Genomic DNA, 15,555 nt, shown 5'->3' with positions numbered 1-15,555 from the left:
TGATCAGCGTAGTGACTGCAGGTCATTGTCACTGGAAAGCCAAACAACCCTTTGACATGTTCCCACCATTATGTGATGTTATGAAGCAGCTGTGTAGACAGAGCCGAGCACGAGAACAGCCGCTCTAAGTCCCACTGTTGCAGTGGTGTTTTGTCAGTGTCTCTGCTCTGGGCACGTCACCAGGAAGCCGGAGACACTTCACAGGCACGGACGCCCCCACGTTCTAATTCTCGTTAGCCGAGCCAGCTTCAGACCTCGCGACCCAATAAACAATTAGCCATCTTTTTTTTTTTTTTGGGAGACTTTTACCTTGCTGTGTGATCCTGGCCTACTTTGTATTTAGTTTGTGCAGACGCTGATAAGAGCACCCGCAGTGCATGTGCAGTTTTAAAAAAAATGTAATTTTATGATGATTTGCATGCCAGGACTGCTGCAGGGCTAGAGGAAATAACATAGCCTGTCTTCAAAAGGAGATCTGTACACCAAGCACAGCACAAATGTGGAGGGCTGCGCTTTTTTGTGTGCATGCAGGTAATTTGCTCCCTGACTAATCTGCAGAGATGGGGAGAAGTTCAGAAAAAGCACTTACACAAAGAACAAGCTTTAGCTCGGAGGCTTGTCAAAATCCTGAAGAAATGAACACCAAAATGTAATAGCTGGAACAGACGAGGAGAGGAGGTGTGTGTACACGTACATGCGTGTGAGTTCATAAAGAACTACTATACCAGTATGTATATGTATAGTGTGCGTGTGTATCATGAGGATAATTAATTTACTGGAGTGATATAAAACATATGAAAGTGTGCAGTGTGCATGTTTGCGCGTAGCCAATGAGGCGTGGAGGTGGAGGTTGGATGAGGTTCAAACTAAAGCCCTTGCTGTTAATAGTGGCCATATTCTAATGTGTTTGACACCCTTTCACAATGATCGTCGCACACAAACCAACAGCAGCGCCGCACTTATGGAACAGTCTCCCTGACCACCTGAGGGCAACACAGACACTGGACTCTTTTAAGACTGGCCTAAAAACCTTTTTATTCAGGAAGGCGTTTTTGAGTTGAGTTTTATGACTTGTCAACTATTCCTTTTTAAAAAATGTTTTTATTATTGTTAGTTTTAACTATGTACTGGCTCTGTGGCACTCTGAGATTCTTGGATGAAGAGTGCCTTACAAATAGAATGCATTATTATTATTATAGTTTAGATTGTTTTTCACGTGAGTTTCAGTTCTGAAAACATATTCTCAGAAAGAGTTCATCTGTTCCTATAGTGATGGTCAAACCACCAAAATAGGTCAGCTAGTTCTACTAACCAAGTTGTTCAGCAAGATCCCATGACTCATCTTAAATGAGTGCTTTGAGTTGCCATAAAAAGCATCAATCATTTGTTAGTTATATTGAAGGGAAAAATACGGGATATATATAGGTACCATCAATCTAAACTTCATGTTACAAAGCACATTTAGCCTGTGCAAAGTAGTTGTATTAATTGATTTGAGAGGGAGTTGTCACCAACGTTTATCAATGTTGGTCATGTAGTCTCTTCAAAATAAACCTTCACAGGCAACAACACTTCTAGGTTTTTGGAAAAGATGGAAGTTATGTGACAAATTAGTCCACATTTACTTCTGGTTGCATGAGGACACCAGCAGAGGATGCAAGGTAACTGCAATGCAACTGAGCAGAGTGATCAGGAAGGAGTTGGGACAAGAATACTTTTTCCATTGAACAACTAACTCATCATTAGAGCTGCAATAAAAAACAAGCCTCTAGTCACTGAGCCTAGCTATGGGATGGCAGCATTAGTCAGTCAGTCCACCACTTTGGTCCAGTACTTTGGTGATCCTCTAAAATTTAGAGGATCACCTCTACTTGCTGCTGTGTTCAGTTGTCTTTAAAAAATGTAATGATACAACTAAACTGTATTCACAATTAGTTTCAGATTACAATCTCAGTTTTAAACACCTAAATTATTTGGTACAGTTTAGTAAAGCAAAACATCATGGTTCGGCTTAAAATAGGTACATTAGTTACCTTACTTAATTAACATAAGGACATACATTGAAATGTTAAGTACATTTTTCAATGAGGTTTTTGTAAATTACCTTTTTGGATACAATTAATGCCTTTAGAAGATTTATTGTAGAGAGGTGACAGGAAATGAGGAGAGGGAGAGATTAGACATAATCTGAAGATACCAGGGCCAGTTTCGGGTCCTCGCTCATTTGCGCCAGTCGGGGCCGCCGGCGGGACCGTTTGTCATGTAAGACTGATTTCCTTTCGCTAGTAGGTGGAGCTTAGACTATGAGTGAAAATAGGCTTGTCGATATTCTCAGGCTGTGACTTGTATCAAGCATAACACATTTGGGGCAGATTCGAGCAAGTCCAGTTGAGCCAGTAGGTGGCGCTGTGATAATGTGAACATATACATGCATCATGTGTCTCTACGTGAAGTCTAGACCATGTCATGTAAATTACATGTGAATCCGATGCATTTTAGGCTGATTTGCTTTGGCCAGTAGGTGGCGCTTTGACTATGAGTGAAAATAGGCTTGTCGATATCCTCAGGCTGTGACTTGTATCAAGCATGACAAGTTTGGGGCAGATTCGAGCAAGTCCAGTTGAGCCAGTAGGTCGCGCTTTGAATATGTGAACATATACATGCATCATGTGTCTCTACGTGAAGTGTAGACCACGTCATGTAAATTAAATGTAAAAATAAGGTAATGCAAGAAATTAACCCTGGCTTGGATGTAAACCAGAGTCTCTGAGTTACAGAGCAAACGCTTATCATGGTGAGCTGAAAAACCTACTTTTTTTCCTAGGCTAAATAAAGACTACATCACAGTCTAAATATAATACATCATGGTCTGAATCTTGTCATTTAATTTTTTTAGTAGGTTTAGTAGGAAATTTGAATATTTCTTCATGTAAATGTGTTCAGGCCTTGACTGGCATCAAGCAAGATTATTTATGGAAGGATTGGATGAGTTAAAGCAACAGTCTATAACATAACAAAACACAGAAAGTCCATATATCCTTAACACAATGAGATATCAAAAAAGATTTTTAATACATGTAGGTGCTATAGCTTCAGTCATGATCGACAGAAAGTTTGGTATGAATCGGATGTGTAGGAATAATGGCCAATTATGTGTTCTTCACAAAATTCAAATTGGTGGAAAATCTAAGGAGGCGGTGCTTAGGGGCCTGGGAGTCTTTTTTGTAGAGCAGGTGGAGATTGATGTGTGTGAAAAAATTCAAGTCAATCGGACATTCTGGGTGAGGGGCGTCGCCTGTCAAACTTTGAGGGGGCGCAAGAGAGACATTTTTTCTTACCCAAATTTGACATCTATATCAGATGGCTATTTCCACCAAGCCTGACAAGCTTGCCAAATTTGGTGAGTTTTGTGGTATGGTAAGTTCAATTCAATTCAGTTTTCAATTCAGTTTATTTTGTATAGCCCAATATCACAAATTACAAATTTGCCTCAGAGGGCTTTACAATCTGTACACATACGACATCCCTGTCCCAGGACCTCACATCGAATCAGGAAAAACTCCCCAAAAATAACCTTTGACAAGGAAAAAAGGGAAGAAACCTTCAGGAGAGCAACAGAGGAGGATCCCTCTCCCCGGATGGACAGAAGCAATAGATGTCATGTGTTCAGAATGAACAGCATTTACAAAGTTACATAAACACATTACATGAATATGACAATGTATGAATGGAACTCCAATCCATGAAACAGAAGGAGGTAGAGAGTTAAGTTAAGTACCCCCAATATGCGCCTAATGTTCCCCTAAGAATAACAATAGGGTCCGGACCCTAATAATACAACTCCATCCATCCATCCATTATCACCCGCTTATCCGGGGTCGGGTCGCGGTGGCAGCAGGTTCAGCAGGCCGACCCAGGCTTCCCTCTCACTCGCAACACTTTCCAGCTCATTCTGGGGGATCCCGAGGCGTTCCAAGGCCAGCCGGGAGATATAATCCCTCCAGCGTGTCCTCGGTCTTCCCCGGGGCCTTCTACCAGTTGGACGTGCCCGCAAAACCTCTAATGGGAGGCGTCCAGGAGGCATCCTGACTAGATGCCCGAACCACCTCAGCTGACTCCTTTCGACACGAAGGAGCAGCGACTCGACTCCGAGCTCCCCCCTGATGTCCGAGCTCCTTACCCTATCTCTAAGGCTGAGCCCGGCCACCCTACGGAGGAAGTTCATTTCGGCCGCTTGTATCCGATATCTCGTTCGTTCTTTAGGGCGCTGCAGCCCTTCTGGGCCGCCGGTACCCGTCAGCTGCTTCAGGAGACCCCTGGGCCAGCCAGGCCCGAAAGGCCTCCTTTTTCAGTTTGACGGCTTCCCTCACCCCCGGTGTCCACCACCGGGTTCTCGGGTTGCCGCCACGACAAGCACCGATGACCTTCCGGCCACAGCCCCGAGCAGCCGCGTCCACAATAGAGGCTTTGAACAAGGTCCACTCGGATTCCATGTCCCCAGCCTCCCTCGGGATTTGTGAGAAGTTCTTCCGGAGGTGGGAGTTGAAGACCTCCCGGACAGGATCCTCTGCCAGACGTTCCCAGTTCACCCTCACTACACGTTTGGGCTTGCCAGGTCTTTCTACCCGAGTCCCCCGCCATCTGATCCAACTCACCACCAGGTGGTGATCAGTTGACAGCTCTGCTCCTCTCTTCACCCGAGTGTCCAAGACATACGGCCGCAGATCAGATGATACGATTACAAAGTCGATCATTGATTGTGAAAGGTGTTCTGGTACCAGGTACACTTATGAGCCACCTTATGTTCGAACATGGTGTTCGTTATGGACAAACTGTGGCTAGCACAGAAGTCCAACAACAAAACACCATTCGGGTTCAGATCGGGCAAGCCGTTCCTCCCAATCACGCCCCGCCAGGTTTCTCTGTCATTGCCCACGTGAGCGTTGAAGTCTCCCAGGAGAACTATGGAGTCGGCAGGTGGCGCCCTTTCCAGGACCCCTCCCCAACTCCAAGAAGGCCGGATACTCCGAAATGCTGTTCGGTGCATAAGCACAAACAACAGTCAGAGCCTTACTAATAATACAACTCTCCTTACGTTAAACTGATGTGCAAACAGGTCTGAAAATATAGAGATATTTTAAACCGCATCCATGTTCTCCATGCTGAGGTCTGAACAGGTTTCCTTGTAACTCCACATATATGCATCTATAAGCATCTATCTGTGCAGAGAGCAAGCCGTCACTTTGTCTCAAATGGATCTGTGATGCATTATTAATAACCTGACAAACTCCTGGCTGGCCTGAAGCAACACATCAAAACCTGGGCTTAGCCAAACACAAAACACACAATAAAAGTATGCTCATCCGAAAACACCTCTTAACAGAAGACGTCGTAGACAAATGATAAAGTCACACCTTGCTGCTGCAGTGCTAACCAATATCAAATAATATATATACATCTATCTTAAAATGTTGACATTCTCCATCAAGCGGCAGAACTGAAAAGTGTGGTTGAGAATCAAATCCAAAATGCAACACATTGAACCACGGACATATTAAAGCAGTCCACACAGTAGTGACTAGAGTAATTAAAGACTGAGTCAGGAACACATTGACCTGATAATTGACCAATCTTTAATAAGCAGGGCTATATAGTTAATGACGAGATACTAGAGAATAGATTGGGAGATACTGTATTCATGAATAATGAGGTGAAGATTAGTTCATAAATATCTATGAATCAACACACTGACCTTCTTCATGAGTCATTATGGAATCAGCCACTGGTAAGTACACCTAATAACTTGTTACTCTTCCCCTCAAGTGAAATGATACAGAGCAGTTACACAGTAGTCCCTCATTAACTCCTGATTACGGTGAAGCCAATACTTTGATTATGATTGGCTGAGCTGTGTTTGAACCTCTTGTACATCGCTCTAAATCTCTTATTGCATAATATCACAATTAGATTAGATTAGATTAGAAAACTTTATTAATCCCCAGTGGGGAAACTCAATTAGTTCTTCAATAACAAACCAGACGAAGCAGTATTCTCTAAGAAAAATACTATAATCACCATATTCAGAGCACATATACATTAATACTTACATTCATGTAGTTTTCTACAACTCTCTTCAACTCTTCTGTTTTCATGCCATATCACACAGCCTTTCATGTCATTTAAGACCCTGCCATTCCCTCCAGCCTGCAGCTCATTCCGTTATCACATTTCAATACATGTCATCAGTCCCTCAGTGTTGATACCAGTCTAGTTTCATTCACCAGATTGTCAAACAGCCTGATCTCACAAAAATGACCATGATATCCACATGGTAAACCAAAAGAAAATGTTTATATTATGCCAATATTTAAATGTGCTGATATTTAGATATCTAAACCAAGTACAGTAGATTCATTGCCTTAAAAGTAACCAAGTACTTTTATTGGTCAAACCTAACCCAGTACTTTTGTTGGTCGAACCTAACCAAGTACATTTATCGGTCAAACCTAACCAAGTACTTTTATCGGTCAAACCTAACCAAGTACGTTTATCGGTCAAACCTAACCAATTACTTTTATTGGTCAAACCTAATCAAGCACTATTATTGGTGAAACTTAACCAAGTACTCCTGTGGCCCTTTGAAGGATAAACAGTGGCAGATAATTCAATTCAGTTTATTTTGATTAGCCCAATATTACAAATTTGCCTGAGAGGGCTTTACAATCTGTGCACATACGACATCCCTGTCCCAGGACCTCACATTGGATCAGGAAAATCTCCCCAAAAATAACCTTTCACAGGGAAAAAAGGGAAGAAACCTCCAGGAGAGCAACAGAGGAGGATCCCTCTCCCCGGATGGACAGACGCAATAGATGTCATGTGTACAGATGAACAGCATTACAGAGTTACATAAACACATTAAAATGAATATGACAATGTATGAATGGACCTCCACAGTCCATGAAACAGAAGGAGGTAGAGAGGAGGGGGGGCGTATCAGTAGGGTCCATGGCCATGCCGCATCAGCCGAGCCGAGGCATGAGGCCGGCTCACCAGGCAGGCGGCATCAGACACAGCCAGGTCCAATGGACCCTATGAGACGTGAAGTCACAAAGACTCCGGGGAGGAAGCAGAGTTGGTAAGGTACAATGGAGATATGTCAATTCTTCCATAAGGAGAGAGAGAAGAGGAGATAGGTGCTCAGTGTATCCTAAAACACCCCCCAGTAGTCTATAAGCCTATAGCAACATATCAAGGGGCTGGACCAGGGCAAACCTGATTCAGCCCTAACTATAAGCACTATTAAAGAGGAAAGTCTTAAGTCTACTCTTAAATGTGGTGACTGTGTCTGCCTCCCGGACTGAAAGTGGAAGCTGGTTCCATAAAAGAGGAGCTTGATAACTGAAGGCTCGGGCTCCCATCCTACTTTTGAAAACTCTAGGAACCACGAGTAGCCCTGAAGGATGGGTGGATAAATAAAACATAGGTCTACAAAAAACAATAAAGTAAGTAACAATACAGTATTACAGTTATAATGCAGTAATAACCTAATAAAGGAAATAGCATTGCAGTAGAGAAAGTAATCAATCAAAGGCACATGAGAACAGCCAATCTTTGCAAATACATTAAGCCATGGCTACTATAAGATCAGCGGGTAGTTGGTTCTTTGTGCAGCATTGTGGCCCAAAAGCAGCTTCACCTTGCTTGGTTCTACCAGCTGACTGGTTCATAAAGATCTAATATACCTGTTGACTTTATACTCTTCAATCAGATGAGAATTCGCCATTTGGGCTAAAAAGTGGTTGAGTGATCTAAAAACCTAATCTATTCTTTAATTAACTGGGAGCCAGCGTAAAGATTTACGAGCAGGAGTAATGCACTCAGTCCGCTTGCTTCTTTCTGAGTGAGGTGCAGTTGTCGAATGTCTTTTTTGTTGAGGACTAAACAAAAGGCAGTTTCTAACCCTGCTGGTGACACATTTTGTCTGGATATAATTCTTGCTACTAAGATACGTGAATACTGTGTTCATGCCTTCTGATGAAAGTAAGTCCCCAGGCAGCCCATCAGTGGACAGCCATTGAAGAGCGCTGACTATCCAATTACTTCCGCATAGTGGTTATAAGATAAGATATTCCTTATCAGTCCCGCAGTGGGGAAATGTACAGGATTACAAATGCAGAGGGTAAAGTGCAAACAAGAGAGAAAAAAAAATCAAAAACAAGTATTATAAATCCACAATAACTGAAATATTATATATACAGACATAATAATAACTTATAACTTGTGTTCACAGGAGACGTTTTTACTTATTAATGAAAGAAGCGTTACATTTATGTACCGAATGTGAAGAGGTTACAGTGATGACGTCATGTCAAAGACGTCCAAGTACTGTGCTGCAGAGATACAGGTGTCTGCTGAAATGAGCCCGCTAAGCAGCTAGCCATGGCCTGTCCTGTCTTGTAGTACCACTTAGTACCTCGTGAGTCACTGTAGCGTCCAGTCAGTCTACGACTAGGGTCAATCACGACTAGGGTACAGGGTCTGTGTACGTTTTGTTTTCTTTGTCGGATGAAATCCAAAGTGGCAGAAACATTATGCATTTGATGTCTGTACGTTGAGATTGTAAAGAGTGGAGGTGACATGCTGACCCCTCTTTGTTGGTTTGCCCCTTTACGTTGTGCTTGCAGTTAGGTGTTCATACACATGTTGTGTCTCGCTCACTGGTCTGAACAAGTCATGTTGTACTCATAAGCAGATGTTTTGTTGTTAGATGCAAACAAAGGAAATTCATTGCCAGTGAAGATTTTACTTTTGATACTTGGCAGATAAATTAACAACCTTTCCTCATAAAGAAACCAAATCTAGTCGGCATTAAAATGATGTCTGCTGTTGCAAATTACTTTACAGTGTTATATTTTGATAATTAACTGTGGGACTGAGAAATGTTTGCACAAGCAAAGGTGTTATTAATATTTCCTGTCATTTTATTCAGTCATTGTAACAGTGACAAAGACAAAAGACGTACATGAGGTTGATTCCATTCCTTTATGTGTAAAAGTGAGTCAACACTGATTGCAATGCAGTTTTAATGAGATGGTTTTATTCATCAGCTCCAATTAATTTAAATGGAGCAATTAGGATTTACATTTTAATGAAGGGCCAAGGGAGTGTGGAGCAGTCAGCACACACATAAACACACACACCCGCACACACACACACACACACACACACCTGTTCACACACACTCTCACACACACACATAACCCTGCACACACCCGCACACACACACACTCGCACACACACACATACACACACACTCACACGCACACACTCACACACGTACACGCTCACACAAACAAACACACGCACACACAGATGCTGGTCTTAGCTGGTTCATAGAGTATTTATTCAGGCTCTTACTGCCATCTGCTGGTTGACAGAAGAACATTCAACAACCTGATGAATCAGAAGACTGACTTTCTGCAAACTTTATACATCTTTCATGTTGTCATCATTATTGAATGACAATAATAGCAATACTACTACACTACACTACTACTACAACAACTAATAATAATAACCAAACTCAATGGTTGTTACTAATGACATTAAAGATGGCTCTGTTGCACGCACCATTTTAAGTACTTTATACCAAACATTATGTCTTTAATTCTTTGTATGACTTTTTAATACACAGACATATATGCATCATTGTTCCACGGCAGTACATCTACATCTACTCACATTTCATAAAAATGTGAGTAAAAATTAGAAATATCTTTTGCACCAACAACAAAATATACCCTGAAGAAAAGTAGCAGTACAGTAACTAATACAATATAGGAGCAGAGGATGGAATCAATGATGGAAGAGCAGAGGATGGACTCAATGATAGCGGAGCAGAGAATGGACTCAATGATGGAGGAGCAGAGGATGGACTCAATGATAGCGGAGCAGAGAATGGACTCAATGATGGAGGAGCAGAGGATGGACTCAAGGATGGAGGAGCAGAGGATGGACTCAAGGATGGAGGAGCAGAGGATGGACTCAATGATGGAGGAGCAGAGGATGGACTCAAGGATGGAGGAGCAGAGGATGGACTCAATGATGGAGGAGCAGAGGATGGACTCAATGATAGCGGAGCAGAGAATGGACTCAATGATGGAGGAGCAGAGGATGGACTCAAGGATGGAGGAGCAGAGGATGGACTCAAGGATGGAGGAGCAGAGGATGGACTCAATGATGGAGGAGCAGAGGATGGACTCAAGGATGGAGGAGCAGAGGATGGACTCAATGATGGAGGAGCAGAGGATGGACTCAATGATGGAGGAGCAGAGGATGGACTCAATGTTGTAGGTGTAGAAGTACAACATCATGTTCCATCATGGACTTCTTCAGCTGCCTCAGGAAGGACAAGTGGTGTCATCCACAAACTTCAGGAGCTTGACGGACTGGTGACTTGGGGGTACCGATGCTGATGGTCCGAGAGGCTGTCTATTATATCTGGATAAAATAGATGCAGAGGTTGAAGTTGATGTTGTAATAGTCATAACTGTCACGTGTTATGTATAGTAATAATTTATTTAATTTGTAGAGTTACATCTACATGTTGCATTTCATTAGTTTAGTAACGTTTTGGTCCATAGTTCATCTATTTATATAACTCTGTATTATATTACTGTATTGGTTACATTTCAGAAAAAACACTGTCTTAATTAAGTTATCATTAACTTCAGGTCATTAGACTTTCCCAACTAATTCCATTAATTTGTACTAACTTTGGAAAACCAGACAGGTTGAACTGACTTTTTTGGGAGGGGGGTTTAAAGAGACAGGGGCTAAAACAGAGCGATTCATACAGAGAGTGAATACAGATATATTCAGATAATATGAGAACATTAGAGCATGTAAACATGTTCCGGTAGAAACCCAAAATACATATGCATCTAAAAATGAGCAGGATATGTCCCCTTTAACTTTGGAATGAAGGCGGTGACAACATTACTGTAAAACATTACTGTGGAATAACAGTTAACTGCAGGTAATGGCTCGAAAAGAAAAAGAAGACGAACCGTGGTGACTCCCATGCCACCCTCACAGAGGCCGGGGTGATGCCATACAAAATGGTGGCCCCCCACTACGGCTCCTACACACAGGTCCAGCAGGTAGAAGACGCTTTTTTAGCCAGGCGGAGCTTCCTGGCCACCACCATGGCTGCCGTGACCGCAGGGTTGACGTGAGCTCCGCTGATGTGACCGAAGCACTGCACCATGCTCAGGCCGAAGGAGAGCGAGATGAGCACCAGGTCAGCGCGACGGGGATCCTCCTCGATGGGGTACCAGTTGATGGTTGAGCCGAGGCTGAGAAGGACAAAGAGCAGCATGGCGAAGAACTCGGCCGCCAAGCAGCGCCAGAACTCCTAAGTCAGACATGGCTTTGTCCTGAGAGCAGCAAGATGGAGGCCAGAAGTACGGCAGGGGAAGCAACACCTCCTGGAACAGAGCACAGGAGGGACAACAGTCAATATGATATAAAAGAAGATATGAGACAGGGTTTAATCCCCTAAATGGAGAAATAGCCAAAATCAGAACACATAGTCACAGGGTTTGTCAGGGTAAGCCCATCATAGGCAGAGTCGGGCAGGTCCTACCTTCCCTTCCCTTGGACCTCTTTACAAAGTATTATCACAACAGATATCCATTGTGAATTGCATAAGAAGGTTTATAAGTTGCCAATAAGACACAGGAACGTCACTAGAGTGTGTGGTTTGAATCTATACATGTTGAGCGTCAGACTAGTTTAACTGTAGATTATAATGGTTTCTTTGTCCCTTTGATTCAACTGGGAACAATGTTATACCATCACAAGTCCAAGAATGTCAATACAGTAACTGTGTGGGCCCCTTTTGTCACTTTTGTAGTGCATGCATGGGAGCCCAGACCTTTGTTTGCATTTGCCCTTTAATGTGTATCATGTTTATCTTCCAGAATCATTTATGATAGCAGTGATTTTAGTGAGTCCCCATAAACAAAACTATACTGCAACTCCTGATCTGCAAGCCAAAGAGAAATGAATTTACCAACGTTAGTCACAGAGTTCCACAAGGTTCTGTGCTTGGACCCATTTTATTTACCTTATATATGCTTCCTTTGGGCAACATTATCAGGAAACACTCCATAAACTTTCATTGTTATGCAGATGATACTCAATTATATCTATCGATCAAACCAGACGAGACCAACCAGCTCGCTAAAATTCAAGAATGTCTTAAAGACATAAAAACATGGATGACCTGCAACTTCCTGATGTTAAACTCAGACAAAACTGAAGTTATTTTACTGGGCCCTGAACACCTCAGAGATCAATTATCTGGTGATGTGGTTTCTGTAGATGGCATTTCCCTGGCATCCAACACCACTGTAAAGAATCTCGGCGTTATCTTTGACCAGGACTTGTCCTTTAACTCCCACGTTACGCAAAGGACTGCATTCTTTCATCTACGTATTCATCATGTAATGTGTTTATGTAACTCTGTAAAGCTGTTCATTCTGTACCCATGACATCTATTGCTTCTGTCCATCCGGGGAGAGGGATCCTCCTCTGTTGCTCTCCTGAAGGTTTCTTCCCTTTTTTGCCCATGAAAGGGTTTTTTCTATTATTTGGGAGTTTTTCCTGATCCGATGTGAGGTCAAAGGTCAGGGATGTCATATGTGTACAGATTGTAAAGCCCTCTGAGGCAAATTCATAATTTCTGATATTGGGCTGTATAAAATAAACTGAATTGAATTGAATTGAATTTGTTTCTTATTAAACCTACTTGTTGTCTGCAGCAGGCTATCACTAGCAGTGTGTTGTGATAGAAGCAATTACTGTGACTGACTACTTACCCAATACTTTCCTGGCTGTCCACCACCAATGATCATTGTTGTCCAGAGGAAACAGAATGAATGAATGAAGACTCCTAGTCTTTACGCGGGTACTCACCTCCACCGCCAACCTGCTGGGTGCTTCTGTCTTGTGCCCGTTGGGGGTTCATCCCGGAGGTCTGACCTGGATTGAACCCGATGAGAGGAGAAATAAACCATCAGACAACTGGAATGACCGTGCAGTAGTTCATGGATTATAGTGATATGATCACATTTGAATGCTTTAAGGGTTGAAGCCAGAATTCTGTGGTAGTTCTACATTGCACAATAACAAGAACGCTTTAGGCTCCACGACGTTTCTGTGTTATTTTGTCTATTGAAAACCTTCATAAAAGGATTATTTGCAGCACCACAAAGAATGAGTCATGAAGAATAATTAATTACGTTTTTATCGATTTAAAAATATAATTTTTTTTAGTATCATTGTTTGACCTTTGTGCTGTTTTGAATATGTTTTCCTGTTGAGGTGTGTGTAGCACACAAAGAAGCTCATGCCATAAATGCTGTGGTGTGCAGCACTGGAACGTGTGCCTCAAGTAATAAGCATTCAATACATAAATAAGAGGTGTATGGCTTGCCTTTAATGTCAGATTTGTGTGACTTAATGAATGCCTTCTGGCAGATATTGCACTAGAATAGACGTAGTTATTGTAGTTATTTCATTACAAAAATGCTTTTATTGCACTTGAAATGTCTTATATTAATGCACAAAAAAAAAAAATATAGTATTCAATTTATTAATGTATTAGTAATAAATGTAGTTAGTGTCCGAGAATACATGTAGTTATTGCACAATAAAAATACATATAGTATTCAATTTATTAATGTATTAGTAATAAATGTAGTTAGTGTCCGAGAATACATGTAGTTATTGCACAATAAAAAAATTAAGTAATTGTACTAGAATACATTTAGTTATTGTACTAGAATAAATTAAGTTATTATACAAGCATAAATGTAGTTATTGCCTTTGAATAAATCAAGTTATTGTATCAGAATAAATCAAGTTATTATACAAGCATAGATGTAGTTATTGCCTTTGAATAAATATAGTTATTGTACCAGAATAAATGTACCAGAAAAAAAGTTATTATACAAGACTAAATGTAATTATTGTACAATAATAAATGTAGTTATTGCACTAGAATAAATGTAGTTATTATACAAGAATACATGTAGTTATTGTACTAGAATAAATGTAGTTATTTTACAAGAATACATGTAGTTATTCTACTAGAATAAATATAATTATTGCTCTAGAATAAATGTAGTAATTGCACTAGAATAAACCAAAGGTATTGCACTAGAATATATTTAGTATTTGCACTAGGATGAATGTAGTTATTGTACAAGAATACATGTATTTATTGTACTAGAATAAATTTAGTTATTGTACAAGAATACATGTAATTATTGTACATTGTTGATTCGATGTGAGGTCCTGGGACAGGGATGTCGTATGTGTACAGATTGTAAAGCCCTCTGAGGCAAATTTGTAATTTGTGATATTGGGCTATACAAAATAAACTGAATTGAATTGAAACTGAATTGTACTAGAATAAATGTAGTTATTGTACAAGAATAAAGGTAGTTATTGTACTAGAATAAATGTAGTTATTGTATTGGAATAAATGTAGTTATTGTACTAGAATAAATGTAGTTATTGTACTAGAATAAATGTAGTTATTATATTGGAATAAATGTAGTTATTGTACTAGAATAAATGTAGTTATTGTACTAGAATAAATGTAGTTATTGTACAAGAATAAATGTAGTTATTGTACTATTATAAATGTAGTTATTGTACAAGAATAAAGGTAGTTATTGCACAATAATAAATGTAGTTATTGTACAAGAATAAAGGTAGTTATTGGACTAGAATACATGTAGTTATTGTACTAGAATAAATGTAGTTATTGTACAAGAATAAAGGTAGTTATTGGACTAGAATACATGTAGTTATTGTACTAGAATAAATGTAGTTATTGTACAAGAATAAAGGTAGTTATTGCACTAGAATAAATGTAGTTATTGTACTAGAATAAATGTAGTTATTGTACTAGAATAAATGTAGTTATTGTACTGGAATAAATGTAGTTATTGTACTAGAATAAATGTAGTTATTGTACTAGAATAAATGTAGTTATCGTACAAGAATACATGTAGTTATTTCACTAGAATAAATGTAGTTATTGTACTGGAATAAATGTAGTTATTGTACAAGAATAAATGTAGTTATTGTACAAGAATAAATGTAGTTATTGTACTAGAATAAATGTAGTTATCGTACAAGAATACATGTAGTTATTGTACTAGAATAAATGTAGTTATTGTACAAGAATAAATGTAGTTATTGTACAAGAATAAATGTAGTTATTGTACTAGAATAAATGTAGTTATTGTACAAGAATAAAGGTAGTTATTTCACTAGAATAAATGTAGTTATTGTACTAGAATAAATGTAGTTATTGTACTAGAATAAATGTAGTTATTGTACAAGAATAAATGTAGTTATTGCACTAGAATAAATGTAGTTATTGTACTAGAATAAATGTAGTTATTGTACAAGAATAAAGGTAGTTATTGGACTAGAATACATGTAGTTATTGTACTAGAATAAATGTAGTTA

At 40.0% G+C, this 15,555-nt stretch overlaps 1 protein-coding gene across 1 annotated transcript; it reads right to left on the bottom strand.

Annotated features, from left to right (window-relative positions):
- Positions 1–10,823: 10,823 nt before the first annotated feature.
- On the bottom strand, positions 10,824–13,036 carry LOC117729333 (aquaporin-4-like). Its single transcript, XM_034530310.1, is given in 7 exon segments — positions 10,824–10,838; positions 11,073–11,095; positions 11,098–11,134; positions 11,136–11,180; positions 11,183–11,419; positions 11,473–11,492; positions 12,985–13,036. Coding segments are annotated over 7 exon segments (429 nt in total).
- Between the last annotated feature and the right edge of the window lie 2,519 nt (positions 13,037–15,555).

The sequence above is a fragment of the Cyclopterus lumpus genome, chromosome 4 (assembly GCF_009769545.1).
Source record: "Cyclopterus lumpus isolate fCycLum1 chromosome 4, fCycLum1.pri, whole genome shotgun sequence".
NCBI classification, from domain to species: Eukaryota; Metazoa; Chordata; class Actinopteri; order Perciformes; family Cyclopteridae; genus Cyclopterus; species Cyclopterus lumpus.
This window is presented reverse-complemented; position numbering and strand designations above follow the sequence as displayed.